The sequence below is a fragment of the Streptopelia decaocto genome (assembly GCF_964273445.1).
Source record: "Streptopelia decaocto genome assembly, chromosome: 2".
NCBI classification, from domain to species: Eukaryota; Metazoa; Chordata; class Aves; order Columbiformes; family Columbidae; genus Streptopelia; species Streptopelia decaocto.
Genome location: NC_138655.1, coordinates 45,401,421 through 45,415,761, shown reverse-complemented (window position 1 = coordinate 45,415,761; position 14,341 = coordinate 45,401,421). Strand labels below are relative to the sequence as shown.

The window sequence follows — 14,341 nt, the reverse complement described above, 5'->3', positions numbered from 1 at the left end:
GGGTTTACCGAACGCGCTTTCGGCGTGAAACGGGGAGAACCGCGGCCTGCGGGCGACGAGCGGGAAGGGACCACAACCGCGGCGCCTACAGCAAAACCCCAGGACGCCGACCCGCGCGGCCGCCAGCCGCGGCCCCCGCAGCGCCCTCAGCGCCGCGTCCCCAGGGAGACGCCCCGCCCGCCGCGCTGCACCACGGGAGTTGTAGTCCGGCCGCGCCGGCCGCCCGCCCTCCCGAGCCCCGGCCCCCCCGAGCCCCCTCCCCGCCACCCCCAGCCCGGGGCAGAGCGGCGCCGCGGCCGCTCTCGCGAGGCTTGGAGGCGGCAGCGCTCTCGGGCGGCCTCCTCGCGAGGGCGGCCGCCGCGGGGATGTTTGGTGCGGGCGCCATTCCCCTGCGTGACGTCATAGTGCATTGTTGTGAGCGTAGCGGAGCATCCCTCAAGCTGTCAGCTGTGCCGCCGCCGCCGCTGCGGGGAGCCGAGCCGGCCCGGCCCCCTCTCCCCTCCTCCTCCTCCTCCTCCTGCTCCTCCCCCACCCCTCCCGCCCCGGGGGCTCCAGAGCTCGGTGTCACCGTATCATTGTCCGTGCGGCACCCCTCCGGACCCCCCCCGCCCCCCCGGCCCGCCCTCCCCCCGCCCCCCCCAGAACCACCTCAATGAGATGCAAACATGAAAGACAAGAGGAAGAAGAAGGACCGCACCTGGGCCGAGGCTGCCCGCCTGGTAGGTGCCGCGGCAGCATTGTGTGTGAGTGAGTGTGTGTGTGTGAGTGAGTGTGTGTGTGTGTGTGTGTGTGTGTGTGTCTGCGTGCATGTGTGTGTGCGCGCCGCGCGCGTCCCGCCGCCGGCCCGGCGCGCTGCCCGCCGCTTTGTTGCCGGCGGTTGGGGCCGTTGTGGGAGCGTGCGTGTGAGGGAGAGTGAAGGAGAGTGTGTGTGAGAGGGAGAGTAAGGGAGAGAGAGTGCGAGACACTGTGTGAGGGGGAGAATGAGAGGGAGAGAGAGTGTGTTTGAGGGAGTGCCCGCGAGTGTGAAGAGTGCCCGTGCGGGAGTGCGTGTGAGGGGCTGAGGGAGCGTGCCGGGAGCTTGTGCCTGTGCGAGTTGGTGTGTGACGGGAGAGGCCGGAGTGCCCCGGCGTGAGGGGAGCTCGGGCGTGCTGGCGTGTGTATGGGGGTGTTGGTGAGGGGGTGCCTCCCCCCGGCGGTGCCGAGGCAGCCCGCTCCGAGCCCGGCTGAGCCCGAACTGGCGGTACAGGCAGCCCCTCCGCTCTCCTCCCGTCCCCGCCTGGCGAGGAGAAATAGCTACGTCCCTTCTTCGGTGTATGTGAGAGGAAATGCCTATTCTTTTATTCTTTTGCATGTGTGTGTGTGTAAATACGCAGGGATTGTTTCCGTCTCTGCAAGTTCATGCGTCAGATATCCCAACAATATCCCCCCTTTTAATTCTAGAGAAAAGTGAAATATCCGGGAATTGCCTTTTCATCCCTTTCGTGCGGACAGGGGGACGGGGTGAGGGGTGAGGACGTTAGGGGGAACTCTGTCGTGGGATTTCCTTTCACCCTCTGCTTCCCCCACTGAGCAGGGAAATATCCAGGACAATCAGACACGCCTCTGGAAGGGCTCTGTGCCTCTGGACACCTAGTCCATCTCCACTTCATTAACAAACTGTCTCCCTTACCCTACTGTATCTGTTTTCATGATCCTGTATTATTGTTTGCCAAGTGTAATAGAGCACATTGTTTATGTTGTTTTTCAGTTTTGGAGTATGTATGTTGTAGGAATTTTACAACAAACAGTTATGCACAATACAGCGCATGTGGTTGTACAGGCTTGTATGTGTGTCTTCCGCAAAGTTGGGTCTGGTTCAGCGTCAGTTGAGTGCATAGAAAGATGACAAAGCTAGAAAGACAGGCTGCTGGTGATATTGTTTTTTGTATCTATACCAACTTTGTATTTTATCCACCTCCAATACAGATTTAATTGCTTAAGTAACGTAGTTGTGCTAATGGTGCATCTGGTTTTGGGAATGATTATTGATATCTCGTTACTATTATTTGTTTAGCTGTGAAGCACGTATCTTGTAAAAATGTTTTCACCTTGTTGTATGAATTCCTACATAGGAAGTTCAGTCTCTTTCTCCTGCATAAATCATTATAAGGTATTAGACACTACCTATAGATGTCTCTGTAAGCTGTACCTAGGTATTCTCATATGCTTGGTCAGTGCTAAATTCTGATATGGCTCATTGTACATCCTACAACGTTTTGTAATAATGCGGCTTTAGTGAAGATGTTCTGATACAGTGTCGCTGCTGTCCTCTCTTGTTTCTCATAAAGGTAACAAAAGTTTAACTGCAGTAAAACACATTTGCCAAATAATTTGCTAGTGGGCATTGCTCCAGTACTAGTTTCTCTTTGCTTTAAAGTGACAACATGTATTGAAAAGTCTACAAAATACATCAGATGCTATTCTAACTTTATTCTTTCAAGTTGCTGTGGTAGTTGCCACTATAAGGCGTATTTTGTTTGTCAAATGTGCATAAAGGAATAAAGGAGTTTTATTGTGTATCGAGTAAAATTACTATTCCCATGTGGTCCAATATATGGAAGTTTAAAGCCTCTGGAGAACAAAGGCTGCACCAGTGCTGAGGAGTTGGGCTAAGACTTTATCTTATCTCATTATGTCGTATCATCTTATGCTCCCCCCAGAACTCATGATTTGCTACAGTCGAGTAAAAATGATACATAAGTGGTGGAGATACACAAGGTCCACTGAAACTAGAATACTAAATTATGGAGAACTTGTCCCGAGTCAGTTATGTGAACGATACATAGTGCTGCTCAGGGCAACTATGGTCTTGCACCAGGCTTTATAATACTTGTTTAATGACATATGTTTGCAACTCACAATGAAAGACTGAAGCCAAAATTGCCACTTCTTACAGTCTTTTATGTTAGAAACCTGATGGTTCATTATGACTTAGTTTTCTTGGGATACATCAATAATGTATTACTGCAAGGTTTGATTAAATCAATTTCTTTCCAACGACAAGTAAACAATGAAGTGATTGATACCTAGTCGGGAAAAAAATGATTCTTGAGTTACCTAGATCAATATGTTGTAGAATTGTGTGCTGCTGAATTTTGTTTAGGAGCAAGAGGTTGAATTAATACATACAGAAACTGTATGGATATTTACGTGTTAGATTTTCTACAAAAGCGCTTACATTACAACAATATTGGGCTTTCAAAGTGAAGTGCTGGAAAGTATGAAATGACAGAGGTAATGTTGCCAGCATTGCTTTTTCACTCTGTTGTGCACGTCCATATAGTACAATCTAGGCATTAAATGTCATACTTACATGTTAATTTCCCAAGTACTTCAAGTTCACTCATTAGAGCTGCTGAGTTTTCATTTTATTTTCTTTAATGTGAGGTGCCATAGTTAATTTTCTATGCACCTTTCAAACTCAGTGCTAAAATATATTTTTATTTTATGTTTCAGTCATACATACATAGATATTTTTAGAAACATCCAGTAACTTCCAAAATGCAAATGTTTCTATACTTATAACATGCCTGTGAAGCTAAGTATTTTGGTCTCTGCTTTACCCATGCAGAGATGAAGTACCTTACCCAAAGCTGTGCAGGAAGTCTGTGGGAGAGGCCTTTACGGTACTAACAGCATCTCTGTAGTATTTCTATTGCATAGCCATAAAATCATCTTCCTCTTGTGGCTACACTTTTACCTCATTCACTCTCTATTACTATTTCTCTCACAGTAATTATGAGAGAAATGAATATGGTCATGTCTCTGTATTCAATCTATATTGAAACTCTTAATGCAGCATGTAATAGTTATGGATAAAAAGTAGTACAAAAACTGGGCTTGAGCCTGAAATCATCACACAGCTCTCCATTTCTCACATTCATAATGAAATAAGCAGAAGTACTTTAAAAAAACACATTACATGATAGTCTTGAAATACATTGTAATGTGTAAATCTAAGTGGTGAGGCTTCAAACTGAGTCAGTGTTGCTTTACTGTTTTTTGGTATTTGATTAAAAGGTCTTTGAAAACTTATGGTCCTGCAATGCAGTGTCTTTTCAAGCTGTTCCCTTAATTTTAAAAACATAAGCAGGAAAGGAGTCCCTTTATATTCAGCTCTTGCTGTAAATGCTGCATATGTGATACAGGGAGTAAAACAGGAGCTGCTGGCATGTGCTGTATTGGAACTTGCATTTTGTGGAAGAAGTCTTTTGCAGAGAGTTGAATTTTTCTGTCTGCAACATGCTGCTTTTTTTCTTCATGCAAGTCTGCTTATCTTAGGGCAAGGCATAACCCAGCTTACAAGCATTCCTGAGAAATGAACGCATGTGCAGGATCAGTGGAATGGTGGCATACCACTAAAGGTTCATGTTACAGAACCCATTTTGTAGGACACACATTTTTATGGACAAAATTGCAACCTGTCTTTACAACCTGCCAAAGGGCACATCTTTGATGTAGACCCAATATGTCAACTCACTTTGTACTTTGCAGCAGACTACAATACTTATGTACAACCTGGGCATTATCTTCCTACCAGTATTCTGCTTTTTGTATCTGACAAACTAAAATAAAACACTTAAAAGAATGAAAACAAAACAAAATCTTTAACGGAAGGAGGAGAAACATCCTGTCTTTCCTCTATCTTTTAGTTGATCATCATCTGATGAAACTATATTGTTGTTTTTTGGTCATACATGGAACTCATAAAAATTGAAACTACTCAAGGTTAAACACTTGAGTAGTTCATGGAATTTGTAGTTATTCCTTACAGTGGAAGAAAATGTATCTGGTTTCAGCTGTTTTTAAACTCACAAGGACTCTCAAGCAGTTGCTGAAAGTCCTGAAATACTGAATGATGCCTCTTAATAATTTCATGCCATAAGGTATGCCATACAAATATTGAAATGAAAAATACTGAGAACAAATGTGTCCGAGGATGCTCTGCCACACAAGGACTGATACAAGTTTTAGGCAGGTAGCAGTGATGCCACTTTTATCATTTGACTGCCAGACATGATCCTTTGTTATTTGTGATACAGAAAGGTGAAAGGGGCCTGAACAAAATGAGTGGAGGCTGCTCACTTTGGGAATGCAGAGCTCAGTGTATGTGTGAAGCATAGAACATCTGCCTATGAAGGGTTCTAGTTTATGGCAACATTTTAAAAGGACTCTTTATGTATAGCTTGCCCTTATTGTTGTCCTCTTCTTTTTCCTGTGTTTTGAAACACAGTTCAGTTGTCTGTCACTAATTGACAATAGAGCAGAAGAAAATTCTAAGAATGAGAACAGTAGTGCTTGTTGGGTTATTTGTGTGTTGGATCTCTTCTCCAGTATTTTTGCTCTTCTCCAAATTTCATTCTGAAAGAAAGGTTTTCTTGTGTTACTGAAGAACGTGTGCTTTACAGTGCTATGGAGAGTCCTCATGGTTCAGGTGATGTGTGCGTACTGGGTGAGTAATATCCATACCTTAGTCCTGCTATTTTTTGCACTACTCTCCTGTCAGGATCCAGCTCTTAAATAAGAGTTGTTCTCTTGCTCCTGTAAACTTTAGGAAAATTATACTAATTAATTAAGGAAACTGATGCTGAAAAAACCTCATGAAAATCAACAAAAGTCTGTTAGAATTGTTAGCTTGCATGTTACTGTTTAATGTGGCTTGCTATCCAAAAGCTGATTGTTGCTTCATCTGGTCTGCTGAGATAGTGTAGTTGAAATGGATCATATAGCAGTATGGAAGTATTTTTGCATTATATATTCATATTTGAAGGCCACAAATGAAACAAAAAAATTGGGAGAGTAACTTCTGTGTAGCTAGACCATTGATGATAATCCCTTTGAGTTTTATCTTATGTCCCTGTTTTTGTTACTATAAATAACATTTTAAAGCATTGTGTAAAAGGAGGAGCTTTGTGTGTCTTTAAAAATGGGAGATATGGCATAACTTTGTTTTATGGTATTAAGGATTTCTTTGTTGTTGGCTTAACAGAGACCTACTATTATTTCCATTTTTGTTCTGAGTTAATTCTTTTTCAGACATGCAGAAATGTTGTGGCTTGGGAAGTTTTGATGGCCTTTCCCTTTGATCCACAATCAATGCTGCTTTGAAGAGCTAAATTTTATTTTGGTTTGCTCCAGGGTTTCCCCCACCTTGTTTTATTCAAGGTAATTTTTGCACTTGTTAGGTGAGGTTGAACCTGCATTTAGTTGCCTTTTTTTTTTTTTTTTCACCTTCTGTGGTTGTGCTTTTCGTGTCAGTATCTTATTTTGTTAGTATGTAATAATACAGAAATTAGTGTGGTTAATTTTTTTAATTTTAAAAGGTGATCTTCAAATAAAATATAAATGTAATCTATTTCAGCTCACTTTTTGCATTCTTCTAGGACAGATTGAGAGAAGTGAGATTCAAACTCTTGAGACATCTCTTTAACCCCTGGTATCACTGACCTTTAGGAAGCCAGGAACCCAAACCAGGAATGAGACCTGTCCTCAGTAATGTCACATCTATCAAAGCAGGGTAGTGTAGGAGAAAACCCTTACAGGAACCTAAATATGAGCATCCCTCAGCAATGTGACAGCATTCTCAGTGCCTTAAGGTGATGTAATGCTCACTGTTATAGTGAATGCTTCCAGTGGCTCCTGGTTTACCTTTCCCTGTAGAAAAAACGATATTTTCCTGTCACACTGCATGTTTCTCTTGAAACAACTGATCTGTTTTTTCTTCTTCCAGCTGTTGACAAGTTTCTCACATACAAGATTTGGTCAATTGCATGTGAAACCGATGGAATCACAGTGAAATACTTTCCACTAACCACACCCAAGACCCTACCCACCCTTCACAGCTAGGCTGTTCTGGATCTGGTAGCCCAGTTCACCAATTCCATGGATCAAACCATGTCATTGCAGCATCCTAGTCTGGACCAGGTAACATGTTGTCCTCAAGGTGAAAAACCAAACTCACAGTACTCCCTGCTGGAGCCTTTCTTTGTTGTTTACACTGTGCCCAGCAGACTACGGTCACTTGGAGAGTAATTTGGTAAACTTGACCTCTTGGCGTTGGAGCAATAGGGTTTTTTTAAATGTTGTAAGCTTCAAAATGTTTTCCGCTTTCCTGTGTGTCAAGATGATAATCTTGCATTGCCTGTAAATAGCAATAACTAAATAGTGGCCTTCTTTTCTGCTATCAGGACCTGTGAGAAGATGTGATTAGTGAGAATTATTTCATTGTGATTCCATGGCTTCCATTTGAAACTGACCAAATCCTCCTTTTGATGAACTTAACAGACTGAAGGAATCAAATATTTTAGCCTTCACTATGGAACAGTCAGCTTCCAGTACAAAGGCAGAAGCACAACCTGGAATAGTGCCACCTCTAAGCAACACATCCTGGTTCAGCTCATTTGCTTATCCTGTTAGTTCAGGTAGCAAATCCCCATGCTGCTCAAGGACAGCAGATTGGCTGTAAGTGGCCTGTTTTATCTCTTATCAACTTTGAATGACAGTCACCCTCCCTGAAGAAATGCAGATTGTTGATGTACTGCCACTCTGAGACTGCTCTGTCTTTGCGAAGTCCTGCTAGATAGTTTCTTGTCACTGGAGTACTTTTTTGGGAGGAGATGTACCTGCTGGAAATGTAAAAATGTTAGAGAGGTGCCTTCTTACCTGCAGCTAATCTTAGTTTTGAAGGGATCACCTACATCTCTCTGAATATCATATGTTAAGCAGACCACTACCTGAATATATCCCCTTATGACTGTAGTACTTTAGCACAGACGTGGGTATCAGGAGACAGTTAATAAGCCATCTGGCAGCGTATGCCTTCTTCCTAGAGCTCTTTGCTGTCCATGCACTGATTCTGGTTGGGGACAGCACTTGGTGTTGGAGGTGGAGCGATACCGCTGAAGAAATATGATGTTAAAAGAAATCTCTTAGATTCAAAGAGAAGCACAAATTCATTTTGTGTATCCATGTGACATTCTGTAAGATTTCTCAGGCACATAGCAATGATATCCTCTTAACCACCTCTTGCGCAAATACCTCTTCCCGTTCTGCTCACTCTAAGCTATGTGCCATGATACTTGCACTAAAAAGTTTAATAATTTCAATAAAAAGGAAGCAGCACCGTTCACTTTGGTTTAAACAAGCGCTGGCGTTTCTGGCATTGGAACAGAAAACCGGGGCGGGGGAGATGCGGCGATCTGATGTTTTCGTTGTTTGAATGTTAAGATTTCAGCTCTTTAATGACTTGAGCTCAGCAGGACAAAGTCTGTGAGGAACCTGGCATGTAGCTTTCATCAATATCAGAGAACCTTTTAGATGAGGTTTTTAACATATGGGATCCAGCTGTTACATTGCAGGTTATGAGTCTGAAGTGACATCCTGTACCACAGGTGTCTGAGGAGACTTGTTTTGTAGTATAGCGTTGAATTTGGTTTCTATCTGACAACCTATGCCAGAATCAGCAACCACAGTTCAGTCTGTGCTCTGGAATCATCAGGGGCATTCACAGACTCATTAAGAGAATTTGGCTATAGTTCTCTGTAGAAGACTTTGCAGGTCATGTCCTAGATTGTCGTTCATGATTTTGGAGCATCAGAAAGTAATTTATCTAGAAGGCAAACATTACATACTCTGCTTTACAACTTGTCCTCCTTATGCATAGATTGGTCTAGTTGAACCTGTGGTGATAAGAATCTCCTTGCTGCTTGTAGAAGCTCAACTCTAGAGATCATTATCCTGTGGAGACAGAGTATGCTCTAGAGGATGCAGCTAACCTACAGATAACATTTTCTAAACATCTACAACTTCAGAAGTGTTCCTTGAGAGACAGCCATCTTTAACTAGTATAATAGATGAAATGTTTTGGATAATTTAATGTCTAAACTATTTTCTCTCTTTCCTGTTAAGTGATTTTAAGTGGCCTCAAGGTCATCTTGTCTGTTTAGGCTTGAAATTAAGTCATAAGCCCCAAATTAGTCTTAGTTTTATGAAATCAATAAAATCTTTAAGTATATATAACATCAGGAATTTAGTGAAGCAGTCGTTCTAGTCAGGGTTTCTGTTGTTTTATCCTGGTTAGCTTCTTGTATAACTTGATGTCTAGAGAGGGAAAAGAGCCTTAACCAAAGTATTCATCAACCATTTTAAGGTCAAAGTTTTACTCCATTTCAGCTGACTCTTAGCAGCCCAGAGAACTTGCCTAACTGTGTGTAGTGATTCACTATAGTTGGTGAGTTGCCTGGTGAAATGTCCATGGAGTAGTAAATCCTAGTCAGTCTTCATGTCTTAAGTGATTTGTTCTTGCCTTTACAACTTGAAACTTCTTTATATAAGATGAAGCTCTACCACTCTCGTATTGCCAAAGTACTTCACTTCATCCTTTGCGAAGTGGTAACTTTCTTTTTTTTATTCTTTCTTTCAGTTCCATCAGTTTTAACTAAACAAACTCCAGATCCAGATGTTTCAATGCATCTACTGATGTATATTTTTGGATAAAACTTAATTCTTTTTAGGTCTCAAAATTCCAAGTTATCCACCAGCTGCTGGGATATCTATTGGCATTGCTATTTAAAAGATGCATATGACATCCCATTTCACTACGCCTGTCTGCAAGGGTAATGGGAGAAAATAGACCCTTATTGACCATAGCCTGCTGTCATTCTCTGGACCAAGTTTCTGGCAGCTATCTCAAAATTATGACACTCTCTGATCACACCCGCTTCTTTGGTGTTTCTGTCGTTTAGAAATTCTAGACAGGTAAGACCAATGAGAACCTCTTTGGAATTCAGTGTTTAGAGTTGGAAAAACATCTTAGTTAGAGCACTACTTGGATAATCATACAACTGATAATCATAGAAGGTCAAGTTGGAAATGGCCTCAAGGTCATCTTGTCTGTTTAGGCTTGAAATTAAGTCATAAGCCCCAAATTAGTCTTAGTTTTGTGAAATCAATAAAATCACTTGGTAACTTTCACTATCCATAGGAGTTAGAACTTATCTGTCCTTTGCCAGAATCTGGTCGTCTTGTGGTATTTCACAACCTGTTAAAAATGGGAGAACTACTAGAATAAAATGGTTATGAAAAGTTGTGTAATGGACATGATTTAGATTCAAATGCATCATTACCTCTTTTTTTTTTTTTTTCTGACAGTGACTAGACAGAAAACATTAGTTTTCTAGTACAGATTGAGAATTCTATATCCATGTAATGGTGCTCATTCACATTGTCTGCTTTTTTGAGGCTTTTTTTGGCAGTTTGATGTAGCAATGCTGCAGCAGGTTTGTACTTAGAGCAGCAGTGCTTAGTGCATTCTAATTATTTTAGAGTTTGTTTCATTCATAATGCAGGTTTTTGAGACATCTTGCAAGCACTCATCTGTTTTTTTTTTTTTAAAAAGGGTATAATAACATAGTGGGGTTTACTGTCTAGCTGTGGAATAAGTTCAGTAAATCACTGTTGAAGACATTTCCAAATAAGTTACTACTGAAGATATGTTAATAACCTTTTTGTTACTGGTTTCAAGGAGACCCATGGCACCACAAGTTTGTTCCTTCCTGAAGATGTCAGGGACTACCAAGCATTTGCCTCGTTTGTTCTTGTACTGAGGTCTCTTGGTTTGAAAGAGGTTGTTTTGTTTTGGTTTGGTTTTCGCCAAGAATAAGACAAAAATCCATGTAGCCAATTTTGCTACATTGAGGACCCTTCTCTGTAAATATTACACAATCTTAACTAACTTGTGTTCTAACAGGTTGGTTGTCTTCCTTTTGCCCTGTTCCTGGGATGCTGTGCTGTCAAGTTGCATTACTAAACTTCTCCTCTTCATTAAGCACATGTCAGCAGAATGGCTGGACAATTCAGCAAGTGCTTGGGTCCACCAAGCCAGATTGTAAAAAAGGAAGGGAAGTGGTGGTATAGAGCATGAATTGTCATTTATTAGACTACTAATCTTTTAAAATAATCATGGAGATTCTCATGATGCTTTACTTCACCCTGCCCAGTACATCTGTGCAGCTGGAGACTTTGAATATAGATCACAGTTACAACAATGGCCTTCTGGGCAACAGCTGAAGTGCTTTTTGTTCGATATCCCAGTAGGAAATATTTGATGAAAGACAGAAGGATCACAGGTTTTGATGTGTCCCTCAAATTCCTGACTTAGCAGCCCAAATCTTAGAGAGATATATATTGAGTTACAGCCCTGGGAGATCAATAGAAACAAGTCTACATGCCTGGGACATTTGGTCTGCCCAGAATGAGCGCCAGCATCCCTTGGGTAGACAGTAATAGCAAGAAATGGACACTGCTCCCAGCTTTTGGGTTGGTCCAGTTGTGTGGTTGTTTCATCTTGCAAATGGATTGTTCATGCTAAAATGCTGTTCCTCCAGTCAGGAATCAACTGACTCACCGCCAGTCACCCCTATTGCTTTTGGAATGAGAGCTACCCATCTGAGTGGAACTTGTCAATGATAACCAATCCTATGTCTTTGTCTTAGACTGATGCTCCTTATCCTTAGTAAACATCTTGTAGTAAATACTGTGGTTTCTAGAGCATGGGATCAGCCCCCAAAGAGCAGACACTGAAGGAAAATTGAGTTACTGCTCTAAGCTAGCTTGAATACTGCAGTTATCTTATAAAGAAGGATCTTTTCCAGCTCTTTGTGACACAGTGTTCCAATGACAGTAAGCCTCACTGAATGCTTGAGATGTTAAAATATGCTCTTCTTTAGCATTGTAAAAGCACTTAAGAACTAGGGGGCTGGGGCTTCACAAGGTAAATTTGGAGATTTTTATCAGTCTGGCCATGCAAGTTACTGCATGCCGTACATATGCATTGCTGATGATTGTTACCTCCACAGGAACTTCTTGGTAAGTGTGCTATGATCAGCCCTTCACAGTAAGTGTTTGATGTTCACTGTAACCATTATGGGCTGTTAATTCAGCCTCCAGGCCCACAGCAGCAGTGGCACTTGAGGAGGAGACTGCAGAACTTATAGGGCTGTCTGGGAAGTTTTGCAATGAAACAGACCATAAACATGGGAGAAGTGAACAAACAGATGTTTCATTGACTGAAGGGTGCAGGGTACAGTGCAAGAGATAAACAATAAGAACTGTGGGTAGAGTCAACGGCCTTGAGGATAAAATTGCGTCTGAGCTATTATTTGAGCTATTGTGTTTCATGGACTCCGAAAAGGTAGTCTTTCAACTAGTCCATGAACTACGGATTGAAAACTTCAATAGAATATGGGAAACTAGAAAAAGTTTTGGACTAATAGAGTCAAAGCAATAGATCAAGGATGTTTTATATAGATTTTGGAAGTTAGATCATTGTCTTATCATCTTTTAATCTGTTTAGAAAGATCAACCAACCAGCCAAAAAAAAACCCCAAGGATATCTTAGTATTTCAAATTAGTTTGGTCGAAATGGGATTTTTTTTTTCAGAGACCTGTTAGAATTTTTTATAGATTAATGTCTAATGAAATAATTGATACATTGCAAAAGAGAACACTTTTGTCTCCATTCATTTGTAGGGTTACCTCCTTTGCTTGGAGATAGATTGTTTGACAAATAATCAAAACATTCTAATCTTACTATAATTATCAAAGTCTTTAACACTTCTGTTAAATTAAAAAACAACAAAATATTAAAATCTCTGTGTAGTCAATTTTAGCTATCCTTAATGAGGACAGACTCAGTTTCATACTGTAATTTTCATGCACTAACTCATTATATCAGTGTCTGAGCTGTAGGAGAATGTTTCAAGCTATTTAAGGTAATGTGAAATAAAGTAAAATAATGTTCCTGTCTTCATTCTGAGCAAGATCTACAAAAATGGCTGCCTAGATAACTGAGGTTGGTATATATGCATGGTGGTTGGGAAATGCTTCTAAAAGAGCTGCAAAGAGAATTAGAGGTTTAAAAAAAAATCACTGCACCTGTTTGCCATTATCAGCATTCTTAGAGCTGTAATGGCAAGAAGCTTCACGTGTTAGTTAAAGTGTTGTTAATGTTGGACTTAATTTTATAGAAAAATATGGGTGTGAAGGGGGAGGGAAGGGATCTGGGGAAAGCATTCTGAAGATTAATGTTCTGAAAAAAATTAGGGTTTAAGTGCTACATACATACATAATAATAGTTATGAAGCTTATTACTTTTAGTACTTGCATACATTTTCTGCGATTAGTAGAAGAGAATGAAACTGGGTTTATGTCTGCTGGCATGTCATGTGGTGCAAAGAGTGTGTGCCTGGATGATACTGATGTAATCCTGGGGAGAAAAATGGTAGTGCTGCATTGGGAAGCAGTGAAGAAAGGATGGAGTTGTTCTTGTACCAATGAGAAATATACTGAAGGGAAGGAAAAAAATCTTTGACTGACAATGAAAGAAATGAGGAAAAAAAACAACCTTCTGAATTCTTGGGTAAAATTCCGTTTAATTTGTTTATTTTTTTATTTAGCTACCACTTCACTTAATTACATAACCAGCTGAAGTCCCCAAATTTTCATCGTTACAGTTTGGATTCTTCTCAAATGTTGATATATTAGGATCACAATGAAACACCAAGATGAAAAAAATTCTGTCTTCTCTGTAAAAGACAGGGCATTTGTCTTGGAAATGAAATGCTATGTTTTGATTATGTTGCATTCTGTTTCTTTTTAGAACAAAATCTCAGCCGAAAGAGTATTGTTGAAATTATAAGTAATCTCTTTGAAATAATTGAAAAGACCAATTAGTCTTCTGAAATATTCCCTCATCTGTTTGGTAGTAAGATCTCCTATTGGAATTTTGAAAATTGGTTTCAAATTATCTTGCTCAGGTTATATCTAGAGCAGCAAAAAATATGCATCTCCCAACATTCCCATGTCCAAAAGTCTGTCTGATGTGATGCTTGAATATAAGACTGTGGTAGTTTCCTTGTTATGATTTTGGACACCTTGGTTTATTTTTGTTTTAACCTCAGAGGATATAGCATGTAAATTTCCTAAGTATAATTTTATGTCTTTGAATGAGATTGTCTGGCATGATTAAAGGAAGATTGCATTTCTGGATTTAGACTATAGGGTTAATTTCGTTACTAGTTATCATTGTTTCAAAGGTACAGTATGATTTCAGTAGTTACATTGGAAGCCCAAGTTGATGCAGTGTAATTTTTCAGTAAAAGGGTTTTCATTTTTCTGATTGCTTATTGCTAGCTGTTTTTTGGAGGGAAATGGAAGATGTAGCTAAAACATGTATTATTATCAACTCCTAAAATATTAAATGTAAAACAATGTTCCTAAACTCCATGGACATTGAATTTATTTG

The 14,341-nt window shown here is 40.7% G+C and overlaps 1 protein-coding gene across 1 annotated transcript in view; it reads left to right on the top strand.

Moving 5' to 3' along the window:
• Nucleotides 1-593: 593 nt before the first annotated feature.
• ASXL3 (ASXL transcriptional regulator 3) overlaps nucleotides 594-14,341 on the top strand; it is a 131,316-nt gene continuing 117,568 nt past the window's right edge. Inside the window, exon 1 of the mRNA XM_082046806.1 lies at nucleotides 594-719. Coding sequence (XP_081902932.1) covers nucleotides 666-719 — 54 coding nt within the window. The 5' untranslated portion in view covers nucleotides 594-665. The remainder of the gene's footprint in view (nucleotides 720-14,341) is intronic.